General features: G+C 46.8%; 2 protein-coding genes across 2 annotated transcripts in view; one reads left to right on the plus strand and one right to left on the minus strand.

Annotated features, from left to right (window-relative positions):
* Positions 1 to 8538, plus strand: part of RRBP1 (ribosome binding protein 1) — a 65471-nt gene extending 56933 nt beyond the window's left edge. The window contains exons 18-25 of the mRNA XM_029072405.2: positions 348 to 419; positions 598 to 693; positions 1724 to 1807; positions 3818 to 3910; positions 4704 to 4787; positions 6123 to 6221; positions 6677 to 6820; positions 7998 to 8538. Coding sequence (XP_028928238.1) covers positions 348 to 419; positions 598 to 693; positions 1724 to 1807; positions 3818 to 3910; positions 4704 to 4787; positions 6123 to 6221; positions 6677 to 6820; positions 7998 to 8036 — 711 coding nt within the window. The 3' untranslated portion in view covers positions 8037 to 8538. The remainder of the gene's footprint in view (positions 1 to 347; positions 420 to 597; positions 694 to 1723; positions 1808 to 3817; positions 3911 to 4703; positions 4788 to 6122; positions 6222 to 6676; positions 6821 to 7997) is intronic.
* Positions 8539 to 13533: 4995 nt separating this feature from the next.
* Positions 13534 to 15683, minus strand: part of DSTN (destrin, actin depolymerizing factor) — a 30903-nt gene continuing 28753 nt past the window's right edge. Inside the window, exon 4 of the mRNA XM_029072313.1 lies at positions 13534 to 14784. Coding sequence (XP_028928146.1) covers positions 14675 to 14784 — 110 coding nt within the window. The 3' untranslated portion in view covers positions 13534 to 14674. The remainder of the gene's footprint in view (positions 14785 to 15683) is intronic.

Genomic DNA, 15683 nt, shown 5'->3' on the forward strand with positions numbered 1-15683 from the left:
CTCGGCAGTTGTCTGTCTCTCACTCTCTCAATGAGTACCTCACCAAGTCTAAACATAGATAAATGAGGCTGTCTGACATGGGAAGAACTGACGAATAGTCAGGTGGGTTTTTTTTTCTTTCTTTCTTGCTGCTTCTCTTCCCCTCTACCCCCTAACATCTTGGGATATACTGCAAATCTGCCCCTAGCCTTGGGTCAACACTGAGAAAGGTGGTGAAAGAAAACCTGGGCAATTTAAGTGTGGTTAATCCCCCAGAGTTCACTGTATTCCAAGTAAAATGCAATTTAATTTCTGTTGGTCAGAACAGACCAAAGCATTTATCATTTTTTTTTTCCAATTCCTTGTAGTCCTACACCAAAGTGAAACGTCTTGAAGAAACTGTGGATAAATTAAAAGGAGACCTCCAGAATGCAGATCAGGTATTCAGAAAATAACTGCTTAAAGACACTGCCTATAATTTACATGAATCGCCTAGTGATAGTAGTAATATCCTCGAGTCCTGTTGTTGCCATTTCTGGGCTGTTTACTTTGATTCATAAATATCCTGCATTTTAGACAGTTCATTTATGGCAGGTAATATGTATGTGTGTGCATTAGGTAAAAGAATATACATCCCTTCTGGAGGCCCAGTTGGAAAGTCATTTGGCAACAGCCAGTGCAGAATGTCAGAACTACACAAAAGAGATGGCATTAGTAAGTAGGCTCTGCTGGTTCCCCAACTTGTCCCTTTCCTCAAGCCTTAGTGGCCACATAGATCTTGCCTGGGTTTTCACTTACCACAGGTACTGAATCTGATCTGGGTGGGAGCAGTACAAATTTCAATTGCTGTACTGTTACTGCACTTTTATTTTTCCAAAGCACGCTCTCATCATTTGTCTCATTGTGTCCTCACAACATTCTCGCTAAGGGTTTTGTCCCCGACTTGCAGAGGCCCAGAGAGGTTAAATGACTTGCCCAGGGTCACAGAGCAGCCATGTGGCAGAACTGGAGACTTGAATCCAGGTGTTCTGATGCCCAGGCCCACATCCTTTTTGAATAGATTACGTTGGCCATCTGGCTTGTCTGCCCTATGGTGATTTTTTTCACCTCCTGAATTGCTTGCCCCCCTTCTCAGCCTCCCAGAATGATTAGTAATATTTTGGAGCATCCATGCATCCAAGTGTTGTGACAGTCCCTGGCCACTTACTCGGTTCTGACAGATTTAGAGGAGTACAAGGTGGTTGCTTTATGAATTCACAGAGTACTTGACTGTGCAGTGGCCAACCATTCAGAATTGTGTGTGTGTGTGTGTATATATGTATATATATTTGTGGCTAAAATTTCAGAATGGATAAATTTAAAGCTACACAGCTTTTCTAGTAATCTTGAACTGATAGGAGCAAAGGCAGAGACTTCTAAAGCAAAACTTCTAATTCAGATCTAACAACTCTTGAGCAGTTAAATTCCTTGTTATGCAAGGAAACCATTTTAACACATTTTTCTGGCCTTTGGAAAAGATATGAAGATTAGGTTTGGATGTCTTGAAAAAGAAACTCGATATGTAGGGAATGCCTTTAAGTATGACTGTTTTTACCCACCACTGAAATATTTTTAGTTTTGACAGTTTTGCATTTACTGTAGTTTAAATCTTTGATCAAGCTAACTTTTTTTCTTACTCTTCTCCCCTCCCCCCCCACTCTCTCTCTCTTTCCCTTTCCATCTTTTCCCTCTATTAAAAATGAAGTTGAAACAACTTTTAGTAGAGTCCCAAGAGGAGCTGAGTGCAACAAAAACAGAAGCACAGAAACAGAGCAAGGAACTTGCATTGGTAACTACATTCCTCTATTTGATAAATTTATTTTTTAGAGAGAAACATATATATGTTAACCTTGTATTTACAGCCTGTTTATATCTTCTGCTAGGCCATCACCACAGAAAAGTTGTGGAAAAGGTTTGTGGGGAAAAAAAGGCCTTGCCTTTCCCCTGCCTCCTCTGGGGTCATTCTCGGCTGGGGTTTCTTGGTTTTTGTTTGCCACGTGGGCATTCTCAGAACCCCTCCACTTGGGGGAAACCCGGGAAATGAAATATTGCTAAATGTGTTTTGACCCATCTGGTTTAGTGGTTATCTGCTTAGGCTGAATAACACATGGTTTTGAGCACGAAGCTGATTCAAACCAAATATTGCATCAATAGTCAGACATCTTTGCTTTTTAAACAGAGTAGCCAAGCTTGGAATAGGGATTGAATTATGACTTGGGTGGAGAACAGGGGCGATGGTGAGTGATCAAAGACGATATGAATTTTCAGCAGGACCAACTAAAATAAGACCACTTGCAGGGGTTTAGGTGTTGGGATTTGGGGGCTGTCTATCTTTTGTTTCATGGAGAATTTCTTGATGAATTTTCAACAAAAACTCTATGGTTGATGGAGATGTTGCTGCTGAAACAGAAACCACAGGCCTTAGTTTAACTTTGCTATTTTAAGAATCGAGTTGCAACCGATTCTTTATAGCCACCCTGCCATCTTGCTGATGAAACAAGCAGAGTCACCCAATAGGTTTGTCACTGCATCAGCAGACTGACTTGGAAAAAGATCAAGCCAAAAACAGGGAGTGTCAAATCCTAGAAAGAAAGGATTTTTTTTTCCTCTAGGTCTGGGGTAAACCAAAAAAATCCCTACTTAGACCAGAAGTGTGGAACAGCTTAAAGCAACATCAGGAGGGATGGAGGGGCTGTACCCAGTCACGCTCCTGACTGGGTCTAACTCTGGTGGGAGGAAGCAGGCTTTCCGGGGGCAAGGGAGAAGGAGAAACAACAGCATGGCCTAGTGGAAGGAACACAGGCCTGGGAGTCAGAGGACCTAGGTTCTAATTCTGGCTCCACCACTTGCCTGCTGTGTGACCTCTTGCACTTAATTTCTCTGTGCCTCAGGAACCTCATCTAAAAATGGGGACTAAGACCGTGAGCCCCAGATGGGACATGGACTATATGCCACCTGATTAGCCTGAGTCTACCTAGTGCTTAGTACAGTGCTGGAACATATGTAATAAGGGCCTACAATGTACCGTTTTAAAAGAAGGCAGGCAGGCATGCACAGCAAGTCTTTGTACGATACTGAGTCCTGTAATCTGAGAGACCCCATTTGGAGACCCAGCTCCATCGTCAGATCTGCCAGGGGATTGCGGTCTAGGCCCAAGCAGGCTGAAACAAGGCAGATCTCTCCAAGCTCGCTCTGGCTTGGAGCTTGAGGGACAAGCCAGGCTCGGCTCTGGACTCTGCCAAGTAGTCATACTCCCCAAGGGGCCTGTGGGAGCCACGGCCAGTCTTAGAATTCAGTCCTTCTCAGCCGTAAGTGACTTGCATTTAAAGATCCCAGTAGCCTTACCTCAAAGACAAGTCGAGCTTTTTCCCCATTAAGCTCTCCATAGCCAATTTTTTATGGTATTTAAGTGGCATACCTGTATGCCAGGTATTATAGTAAGCGCTGAGATAGATATAAGCTAATTAGTCCATGTTCCGCTGTCCTAATTCCCATTTTACAGATGAGGTCACTGAGGCCCAGAGAAGTTGCATGACTTGCCCAAGGTCACACAGCAGATAAGTGGCGAAGCTGAGATTAGATCCAGGTCCTTCTGATTCCCGGCACGTGCTCTATCCAGGAGGTCACGCTGTTTCTCCAGTAGCTGATTTTTAAAAAACATTTTCAAAAAATCTTCTACCTTGGTGGCTGTGTGTATTGAGGGAAACTTGCTCATCCCCATTTCAGGTCTTTTTTCCAAAAGCCTTGTGTACCTTGGTGGCTGTGTGTATTGAGGGAAACTTGCTCATCCCTATTTCAGGTCAGGCAGCAGTTGAGTGAAATGAAGAACCATGTACAGGATGGTGAAGTGGTTGGGTCTCAGGCTGACCCAACTGAGCAGGAACCTCTCGAGGTTAGGGCGGTGAGGCTCTCTGTCTAGTCGTCTGTCGTCCATCACTAACACTGTCATTTGTTTGTTTTGTCTCCACTGCTCACAACTGCATAAACACTCTGTCTTTATTCTGAGCCGGCCATTCTTTGGATGGGGGGAGGGGGTGTCACCAGAAGCTCTGAAATAACCGTGCACATAAGGACCCAAGGTTGACCAGTCCACAGAATTATTTCCCCCAACAAGCTTACCTCCTGGTGCTCTTCATTTGCCCTTGCCCCCCCCCCCCCCAGTAAAAATCCAGGCAATAAGTGAAATAGCCTAGTAAGAACCTTTACCCGTCTCGGGGTGAGTGGCTATCTGTGAAGCTGCTTTAGCAGGTTTTGTGTTCAGTGGATAGCTGATGAGCATTTTGCTCTTCCATAAAATGACTTTCTCAGCAGTGGGAAGTGGGAATAAGACCATGGAGGTGGCCTTGTCCCTCCCCCTCCCACCTCTCTTCCGTGTGGGGACTGATGACATAGGACAGTAAAATGTAATGACACATTTCTGGGCCTCCGGGAAATCTGCAGCCTGATTTCAGAGAATTGGAAGGCTTTAGAAGACTCCTAAAGCACAGGCTGAGGGCCCAGATGAGGGCAGGGCGAAGGCTTGGAGGGGAGGGAGCCTCAAGTGGTGGATAGAGTCCAGGAAGTCCTGTGGCTCTGGAGTTCTGGGCTGCCTGAGATGCCAAAGGCCAGAAGTCTCAGTGGTCAACGTTTCCTGTTCCAATTTGACCATTGGAACACTATGTGTGATTGTGTTGGTTTCTGTGCAGCTGAAGACACAGTTGGAAAAGAGCAAAGCTCTGTTGGAAAACGAGCAAAGCCAGCGGCAGAAGCTAACTGCTGAGTTTGAGGAGGTAAGTCTGCGGTGTTCAGCCTTCTAGACCCATGTTAGCCTGTGGGCTCCAGGCCTGAAAGAGAATAGTTTGTTTTAAGTAAGTTAAAAAAAAAAAAAAAAAAAAAATCGAAATTCCGTCATTGCACTGTCCTTCAGCCAGAGGGGCTAGGGGAGGGCTGGGGGATAGTTTTGTAAGCTGGGAAACATTTATGGAGTCTGATTGTAAGAATAATATTTTAGCTATATGAGGGCTCTGAATTGTTTTTAAACCCAGGGTCCCTCATTGCTCTTTGGAGTGAATTCAAGGTAGTCTGTGCTGCAGGTGACCGGGGAAAGAATGGGGACGCCTGCCAGACCTCAAGAGCTGAACTTGCCCAACCCCCTGAATCTGTGCCCTTGAAAGCCCTAAACTATCCTTTGTCAAAACGAAAGCTAATAATTTGACTGTTCACTATATGCTGTTTCTCCTCTGCTGCTGACCTTGCCCTCGTTTTGGGGGGGGGGGGGGTTTTGATGATATTTGTTATTACGCCAATCTGGGGTCCTGGGCGGCCATGGGCACAGACACCCAAAGAGTAAAAGGGTGGCAGGGTTAATTCAGCCAAGAGTACAAAAATAAGAGAGATCATGCAATACATTACTGCTGGATGGGAACAAGTTGCAGGCTTCTCATTTCTCCAGGCTCGGCCGTCATCCGTGATCATGGGGCCAGAAGCTTCTTACACACCCCAAGGAGTGGTCAGGCTTCCCGCCTCATGCACGGGGTGCTGGTGGACAGGGAGGGGTCATCCCATCTTCAGGTAGTTGGTGGTGCAGAGCTAGTGAATGATGCAGTCGCTCAGTCGAGTGGGCTATTGCAGTTGAGTTTTACAATCCCCTGTGGGCTGGGAACCTGTCTCTCACCTTTATTGTATTATACTCTCCCAAATGCTTAGTACGGTAAGAGTAAGAGCTCAATAAATACCATTGATTGAAAGCAAGCATAAGCCAGTGGGGACTTGAGAGGTGATTGTGCCCCCCTGCTTCTTGAGGGCAAGGACTTGTGTCTACCAACTCTATTGTGTTGCAGTCTCCCAACTGTTTAGTGCTCTACACACAATAAGCGCTCAGTATTTACCATTGATACTGGACTGAGGCCCCCAAGCCAGTGCCTGTTTCTGAGGTTCAGGTCCCACCAGCCAGGTGGAAGCTTTTGTTCCTTCCTGAGGTGAGGCAGGACAGGAGCAGTTTCCTACTTGGGCCCCGTGTCTCCAAGTCTGGCTTCCTCCCATTGACTATCTAACATGAACCTCTCTCCCATCTCTCTCCTCCACCTCCCTTCCCTCCCCCGTCTCCCGAAATCTCTTGAAATAAGGCACAAAATTCAGCAAGTAGTTTACAAGCAGAATTGGAGACTCTTCGATCCTCTCGTGATTTGGAGTCCTCAGAAACAGAGGAGGCTGTGCAGCTGAAGGTAAATCTGGGGAGGCCCATCTGAGGAGACCCTGGCACTGTGCCAAGGCGATTCTATCTCTCCAGGTCCGGGGTGGGTCACCCATGTGGCTGGTAGGCCTGTCTAATAGACAGGTGTGATCACCCTCCCCAAGGACCCCCGGCCCAGTCCCATGGGAGCTGTGGAAGAGTCTGACTCCAACCCCCGCTGCCATCCTGGACCGTCCATGCTTGTCTTAATTATCCCTTTGCCTTTCCACTTTAACCTTTGACCTCAGCCCACTGTCAGGCTTGTCCTCGGCCTAGGCCAGGCTGTTGTATTTCTGCTTGGACTGGCCACCTCTGGATTTCCTTCTAGCCAAAGCTCCACCGAGGGCAGAGGCCCAGACCTCATCCAGGCTCTATAACCCCAGAAACCCGGTCAGAGTTGGGTCTATTGGATCAATTCTGAGTAAACCTATAATTGGCTGCCTGCAGGAAAGACTTGAAAAGGAAAAGAAGTTAACAAAGGACTTGGGTCGAGCGGCTACCAAACTCCAGGAGCTTTTGAAGGCGACTCAGGAGCAACTAACCAAGGAGAAAGAAGCAGTAAAAAAGTTGCAGGAGCAGCTGGAGGGAACGGTATGTGGTCTGGTGTTCCACTCCTGCTTCCAAGAATGTTTTTTTTTTGGTTTTCTCCTTGCAACAATCACCACCTGGCTGGGGAACTGCAGACGTGGCTCCTCAGGAAGGTGGAGCTTGATTGGAACCGCCGGGAGAGGGAGTGGGCGGGAGGCCCAGTCCGCTGTCTTGGCTTCCAGCCGCAGCTGGACAGCAGCAGCCTTCATTCCAGAGTCTGGGGCCTAGTCTGGCCCTGGGAGGAGCGAGCTCTTTCCCAGGCCCGGGCTCCCACCCTGAGCCACGAGGAGATGAAGCCCTAGGGGGCTGGGTCTGGAGCGGCAGAACTCCCTGGCCCCATGTCCGTGGGGCCCAGGGAGGACATTTATTTCAGGAGCGAATCAACGTAGAGTTTCCCTGCATCTTACAGTTTAGGTTTTCATCCTGGCCCAGGCAGCCTCTTCTCTGCGAGAGTTTTATCCTGGCGGCTGCAGTGCCGGGTGGTTCGACCGAGACCTTGCTGCGACAGCTCTGGTCTGGGGATGGGGCGGGTGGTGGACAGATGGATGGTGACCTCCTTCCCAGGTGGTGACTTTGATGCTTTAGAGCTGGGAGGACCCAAGGTCAAGCATTGCCACATCAACATCAGCGGGGGACGTCGCTGGAGAGCTCGCCCTCAGCTTCCCCTTTAACCTCCCTCAGCAGACTCCTTTCTTTCCCAAGGGTCTGCCCTGTCACTCTTGTGGATGCTGCCAATGACTCAACAGTGGCTGGGGCAGATCCAGGAGCCATTAGTCCCTGCAAGTCCCCTTTTTTATTATTATTATTAATAATAATTATAATTTGTGGAATTTTTACATGCTTACTTTGTGTCTGGCCCTGTACTTAGCATTGGGGGTTAGCAAATTGGAGTGGATACAGTCCTTGTCCCACATCGGGCTCACAGACTTAATCCACATTTTACAGATGAAGTAACTGAGGTCCAGAGAAGTGAAGGGGCTTGCCCAAGGTCACACACAGCAGACCCACGGCAGAGCCGGGATTATAAACCAGGTCCTTCTGACTCTCAGGCCCGTACTCTACCCATTAGGCCATACTGCTTCTTGGAAAAGAGGTCGCTCCAACTCAGTTTTCCCTTCCTCCACCTTGCTTTCTGAGGGCCGGTGCCTCAACTGATCTGGTTCATCTTTTTTCTCTGTAGAAGGACGGAGGCAGCGGAAAGGAGGGGACTTCTGTCTGAGCCCGGCGGGGGAATGAGAAGTTACTGTTCAACTGACCAAAATGCCTTACACATTCCTAAAAAAAAAGTACGCTCAACTTCCTATAGAGAGAGAAGCCATTAGCCAACCAAAACCTCTTAGATTTACAAAATATATACTGCAGGTGCAAAATTTGTAAAGGAATCTTTGTAATGTTTGTAAAACGGTTCCCTGGGGTAAGACTGACTGTGTCAGTGAGCAGACCCCACGGCCTTAATTAACGTGTCTGTCCGAACTGAGTCCGTGAATGTGTGAAAAGGGAAAAAGACTCTGAACATCAATCAGTGCAATTGTTTTTTCTGTTTTCTTTTTTGTTTGTTTTTGGGGTTTTTTTTTCTCTCAAATGGAGGGTAAACCATGCACCGGGAAGGGGCGGGGGGGGGAGTCAGTCGATGCCTGGTGATGGCGGGGTTTTGTTTGCCGGCAAGAGATCAGTGTGAACTTCCGGGTGTCGATGCTATTAAAATCCCACATTGTAGCCAACTCGTTGGTCAGAGTCTTGTCTCCATAGGCCCTGCCAGGGCCCCGGTTGGATGCAGCAACAGTGGGGATGCAAAGGAACTCTGGGAAAGGGCCAGGGGCCGATGGGGGTTGATGGGGTGGAGATCGGGTCTCACCCCGACGGGGCTCCTGGCCCTTCTAGTACCAGCAATGGCTGTCGTACCAGCCCGCCAGTCGGTGTTTATCGAGCTGGGGGGTTTCCCCTCTTGGCCACGTGAGGACCCCCCCGGGACAGGGGACATTGGGGATAAAGGTGGGTTCAGGACCGCCTGGGCCCTTCCCAACTTTCTGCTTCGGGTTTGGGAATGTTGAAACACCTCAGTTGGGCCAGATCTGGATCTTGCTACCTTGGTCTTTGAGTCCCTAGGGCTGGGGGTGAGACAACTGTGCTCCTGAAACTTCTCCTGCACATGGGTGATTGGAGCGGTGGCTCATGGGGGAGCAGGTACTTTCTCCTCAAACTTCTGGTGCTGGGTGACCTGTTTTCACCAGGAAGAAGCCAGATCCGGGGTCCAGCAGGCCCCAGGCATTCGGGAGATCGTCCTCTCCCTGGATCTGTGAGCTTCCTCTGCAGCACCCTACCCCCCGCAATCCCCATCCACTTTGGCTCCCAGTTTGGAAGCTTTGGACCCAATGTTAGTTTTGAGAAGTGACCAAACTGCCCAGCACGGCAAACCCCTCAAATCCACAAGCCACTTTTCACCTCCCTAGAGTTCACCAGCCTAGGGCCCGACGACCAGGTCTGTCACTCTCCTGCCCCGTTCAGCTTCCCAGTCACCAGACTTGTGAGGGCCCAACCACTTGTGAGGTTTCTTTAATTCTAGAGCCCCACGCTACCATCCCCTCCCCCCTCCCCCCTGCTTCCCACAAACATTTATTAACCAGGAGAGTGGGGTGTGGTTGCCAATGGGGTTTTTTTTCCAGCGTCTTGACTGCCCTGCCGTCTTCAGAGCCCTGAGCACCTGGGCTCAAGCTGATGAAATGGCTGTCTTTATCGCTGGCCTCATTGGTCGTTGCATCCTGGAGGTAAGGGAGGGGCCTGGATGTTAAGGGTGGGGTGAGGCGGGAAGGGACGGGACAGGCACAATGTGAAAGGAAAATAAGGAGTCGGGTGTCACTTCACTTAGCAGAGATTAAATTGGCCAAGAATGGGAGATCCAGTATGGGAATGCAGGTTAGAGGGCTCGGGGCACAGGAAACCCAGTACCCTTTCTTCTCGTTGATTAAAGTCCCATGTCAGTGTGATATCCTGGTCCCCTGTGCCGTGACCTTTTAAACATGAGCCGTGGGTATCCCTTGTGTTTGATCCACAGGCCATTGGAAGCTTGCCCTGACCATAAGTGCTTAGGTGTGTTTTTCACGAGGTGCAGGGACTTAATTTTATGCCCTCAGCACCTTTAGCCCCGGGGTTGTTTTTCTGCGAAAATCCACAGGTATAAATTTGAAGGGTTTCCTTGAAATGTATCAGCTTACTGGCCTTCTAGCGTTTACTTTCCTCACTCCCCCTCGCCCTCCCTGGCTCCTAGAAACTGAACAGGCCCCTGGGCCTGCCTCTATGTAACCTCTGGAGCTTTAGTGAGCCAATGTGAGGTGGAAGATTACTTCCAGGGAGTGTTTTCTGTTCTTTCCAAATGGGATATCCTCCTTATGGAAGCTGCCCATCCACTGCAGCGTCCACAGGACATAACAAACCAAAGCTTCATGGTGACGACCACTTCCGCGACAAGGCAGTCGGCAGGAGAGACAAGCTGGACCCCTGTGAGTTTTATCCAACGCTGTCCGGTGGACCAGCCCTTCCTGTAAGTGTCAAAGTGTGTCAAAGTCCAGTGTCAGCCCAAATCCCAGGGACCAAACGGGTGCAGAAGTGGTTCAAGCAGGCCCTTCAGCAGGGAAGAGAGTTCTGAATAAGGTGGTCAGGTCCCAAAATAAAAGGACAGATCCTGGTGTGGGGGGAGAGCAGAGGCGTGCCGACTAAGGTTATGGAGCAAAGTGGTGTTGGGACTCGTGGCGGCTGTTGTGCGTGAATAATTGGGTTTGGGGCTTTGATCCCTGTGTTATATTTTCCTGGGGCTTTGATCCCTGTGTTATATTTTCCTGCCATCAGAGGGAGTTAAAGGTCCCCCTGTAGCTCCTTCGTTGCAGCTTGAAGCCTATTTTTGGTTTTGCAGTGGCTCCCTCATCAGAGTCATGGGTCAAGGATTGATGAGTGGGAGATGTTGGAACTGTCAAAGTCCCAAAAGCCAAAAATGCCAGGCACCTAATCCTACCAATAGTTTTAACTTCATTTCTCAACCAAGTCCTGTATTTTTGAAGTCCTACATTTTGAAGCAGCGTGGCTCACCGGAAAGAGCCCGGGCTTGGGAGTCAGAGGTCGTGGGCTCTAATCCCTGCTCTGCCGCTTGCCAGCTGTGTGACTTTGGGCAAGTCACTTAACTTCTCTGTGCCTGTTACCTCATCTGTAAAATGGGGATTAAAACTGTGAGCCCCATTTGGGACAACCTGATCACCTTGTATCCCCCAGTGCTTAGAACAGTGCTTTGCACATAGTAAGCATTTAACAAATACCACCATTTATTTTTTTAATTTTTGACCTACTCCTACCCTATCCCATCTACTGACCCTGTTACCATATCCTGAACCCAAACCCTAACCAGATGTAGCCCGATTTTATTGTATCCACCCCAGCGCTTAGTTCTGTGCCTGGCGCATAGTAAGTACTTAACAAATAATTATGGTATTTGTTAATTATTATCATTCCCCTGGCCATGGGACTCTACCACCCCCAACTCTATCAAAAAATGGCCTTGGGGCGATGTTTTGGTCAGTAATGGCTCCTTGATTTCCAGCCATTAATGCCTTTGGAGGCAGACTTACTGCAGGTTTCTTAGGAACTAAGGAATGATTTTCAATTTTGATGAAAAGGTTTATATAAGCCCATAGCCTACTTGCTCTTGGGCACTGGGGCCCCCAGCTAAATAATGTGCTTCTGTAGCTGGTAACCCCTCTGATTTGGGGCTATTTCAAGTTCAGTCTGCTCATCTGTACCCAGAAATCTCCAAGGCCAAAAGCTGATTTCTAGATCATGCTTTTGAAAGAATTGTGTGACTCACCTCATGGAGGTGATTTTAAATTGACCAGAATGCCTCCTAGCAACAGTATAATGTACCACTATGATCTTTTTAAAGGACATTGTGATTTGTTTGCAGCAAGCTGGCTGAACAAAGCAGTTTACAGGCCTGACTCATCAAATTCTTTATTTCTAGAGATTAGCCAATCAATAACAAAATAGATGCTGGATTTGAAAGTACCATTGTGATTTCTGATCTGGTCCATTTCAACATTTTTTATTTCCTTGAAGGATTTTATAACTGGATCTCCCACCGCCCCCTTTTTTTGTGGTGGGGAGATAGAAGTCTGGAGAGTGGGTTGGGTGGGGGAGGAGAGGTCAAAGGCATAGAATTACCGAAGAGAAAGCACAATTAACTTTCTGTTTATGTTTAGGTACATATTTTATCTCTTCCTTTAAGGATCCCAGTGCTCACCTAAACACTCAGAGATCTTCAGGGAGAGGTAGCGAGGTTACTTTTCCTTCCTTTAGTTTGATCCACAATGTGGTGTTAAAGCAGTAGTTCATATGGCTGGACAATAGGCTCTCAATAGGTCACCCCATTTTGGCTGGGATGCCAGCTGGTGGAGACTGGTGGAAGAGGATGGGAAGGGAGGGGGTGCAGCGAAGTGGGCCAGCAGGACTTGGGGCCTGGCCTGCAACCTGGATATCAGTGTCAGGCTCCACCCAGTGTATCGAAGGCCGATCTAACCTTCATCTTCCTAATGTCCTTTAATACGAATTTTGGTATTTGTTAAGGCCTATGTGCTCAGGTAGAGAGTATATTTTTGCATATACTCTACCTCAGCACATGGGCCTTAACAAATTGGACGCAGACCCTGTCCCTCCTGGGGCTCTGTCTTACTAGGAGAGGAACAGGTATTTAATCCCCACTTTACAGTTGAGGAAACAGGCACACAGAAGTTGAGCGACTTGCCCAAGTGGCAGAGCCAGGCAGGATTAGAACACAGGTAGATTCCTCAATCTTTCCACTAGGTCACCCTGCTACCAAGATTATCCTCTTGGTGCCTAAATTCTGAAATGGCTGCATGAGCAAGTTCTTTCAAAAAGGTCTCCAAAGGCAACATGATGGGTGGAGCATATTATTCACAGGATAGGGGCAGCTTTGAAAAACTCAATGTGTAAACTTTTCTATTTCAGTTGACTGGATCGCTTAATTCTATTGCTGATAGTTACTTGCAATGATGACATTAAAAGTGAGAGTATTTGGTTGTAGGGTTGGGAGATGATGCATTCAGCTGTGTCTCTGTGTGCAGGAAAGGGAGACAACCCAATTCTAGTGTGCATAGAGGCTACGGGCTTGTATCCCAAACCAGGAAAGAGGGGCCTGGCTGTTTCACCTCTCTGGGAAAATTCTCCCCCTAGGTTGTTCCTCGAGTTAAAACTTGTCATGCAGCCGGGACTGCATCACTCTGGTCCTGTGGATTGGTTATAGATCTGGCACAACTCCCTAACGAATTAAGAACTTGCTGTTTTGGGTAAGGAGAGGAGTCAAGGAAATGGGAAGAAGAAAAGCCAGGAATTTATGAATAAGGTTGTTTAAGTAGGGATTAGACTTTGTGGGTGTGTTGTCACCACCTCCTTCCCTCCGCCCACCTTAGTGGAGTTAATACATGTACAAAAGCTCTTAAATTCTGACAGTTTTATCTTGGACCTATTATTCTCTTGCTAGGAGTACATGGTTACTGAAGGCTATTTTAATCAAGGTATACCTTCAAGCCAGAGGTCTGGCTAACAGCTACCAGCCCTACTCCCAAATCCCATTGGCGTTAACCCACCCACTTTGTGCTGTTCATATCTGGGACCAAGTTGGTTAGGGAAAAAGACACACAAAGAATTACACCGGAGACTAGTTAAAAACGCTTCCTTTATTAAATAGAGCCAATACTGCTACCTCTAGGTTCGATTACTTGTGCATCTCTATAGTTCAAAAGTGTTATGTCCATGGTGTTACGACAGTCATTTGAAACTTTTATATAATAGTTAGTGAATATTATGTTCTATACCTGCTACCCCTTCAGAGACAATCAACATACTGCTATAGGAAAGAGCCTCCCCCTCTGGGTCTTCCATGACTTACAGAACAAGTTGCAGCAATGTCCTGATGAGTGCACCATTAAAAAGGTAACAGGCCTCTTGGCTTGTCCATGTTCATAAAGGCTTTAAGTTTTTACTAATGACTTATGACAGTTATAATTTGCCTACTGAATTGAGAAGCATAAAGATAATGCACCATCATTGCTAAATGCACCGTGATTTCTGGCATGAGAGCATTCCATCAGAACAATGTCTTGCAGCCAGTGAATGGAAGAACTTACCCTTGATCCAAAGAGTAGCTTCCTGTGTCTTGACTATGTGCTTCAAAGGATTAGTAGTCCCTACACGTGTACAATTTCAAGGTAGTCTATCACACAGTAGCTGTTAAGATTAAAGTGAAGACGGTCTTACCTACTATTGTATCTAGTGAATTAGTGTTGGTTTAGAATTAGTACTACAACTTATGAGGAGAAATGCTTTTAATATTAATAGATGGTCACTGTTGAACCCAGTTTCACTTTAGCTCAAGAAAGAAAAAAATGTTAGGATCCAAATTACGATCAAATCATGACCAACTTGCAGGTGACAGAGGCAAAGTAACTCGGGGTGTTACTGAGGATATGATCATTTTCCATTCCACTTTTATGGCCACTTTTTATCTTTATTAAAGCATTAAAAACCCTGAGCTCAAGAGTAATCTTAATACTAACTTGCCTGTTAGACAGACAGTCAGCTGGCCATTAAAAATTTAATTCACACCATGAAAACTTTAGACTTTAGGTTTATTTAGGGTCATTTGTACAGGTTCATATAACTAATATCTAGTTTATTCTAGAAGATGACAAGACAGCTCCCCCTCAGTGATACCCTGGCCTAAATATATTTGCTTTACATATTTAGCAAGAAGATATATTAAACATGGAAGCTTTTCAACTTGTGGCACTGAATGGTAGTCTACACAGGACTTCCTTCAAAAGCTACGATTAAGGAACCACCTAGCTTCTCAGCAATACAAGCCCGGTTGAGGTCTTCTGGCCCATTTGCTTGACATTCATGTTTTATCCCTAGGAAGAAGAATTGCAGAAGGGAAATTGCATTTAGTCTGCTGACTCATTCATCCCCATAATAGATTTACAACAGGAATTAGTTATTATGGTATTTGTTAAGAGCTTACTATGTGCCAAGCGCTGGGGTAGATACAAGGTAAGCAGGTTGTCCTACTTGGGGCTCACAGTCTTAATCTCCATTTTACAGATGAGGTAACTGAGGCACAGAGAAATGGCTTGTCACACGGTCACACGGCAGACAAGTGGCCAACTCCCAAGCCCTTGATCTTTCAGCTAAGCCACACGCTGCTTCTCTTAGTTGTGAATGTTGCTTCAGTGTTGAATTGATCCAGTCAGTTTATAAAAGCACATATCAAATGAATTGGGCAAAATGAGGCAGTTCACTCAAAGATAATAAGAATCTGGTTCTAACGGTAGCTTTTCTATATAGTTAGTGCAGTATGGCTTTGAGTGCTGATTGAATTTAATTAGTAGTTTAACCTTAACTGATATGGCCCAGTCGGTTCTTGTCAAATTTTGCTGCTTTTCCCCTGTTGGTGGCAAAGTTTATAGTTCTCTGGCCCTTGAGTGCCAACTGGAGTTGAACAATATTTTAGCAAGATAGGGTCTAAGATGTTAGAAAAAAATTTCCTTGAGTCTGATCATTTGAGATGAATTCAGATGGGAAGCTGGCCTGGGAGAACTAGAAATTTCAGGACTAGAACAAAGTGAGTCTTGGAATTTTGAAAGGGATCCAGGCTAACAAGGGTGAGGAAGGGAAGAGTGCCATTTGCTGGTGCCTGGAGGGATGGAGGGGGATGGGGCGACAGGGAAAGGAGGTCGTGGGGACCAGACCTTGAGTCTCAAGGCACAATAATCAGATTCAGTAACACAATGATAGAACCGTTATTAACAGC

Source organism: Ornithorhynchus anatinus, chromosome 9 (genome assembly GCF_004115215.2).
Source record: "Ornithorhynchus anatinus isolate Pmale09 chromosome 9, mOrnAna1.pri.v4, whole genome shotgun sequence".
Lineage (NCBI taxonomy): Eukaryota > Metazoa > Chordata > Mammalia > Monotremata > Ornithorhynchidae > Ornithorhynchus > Ornithorhynchus anatinus.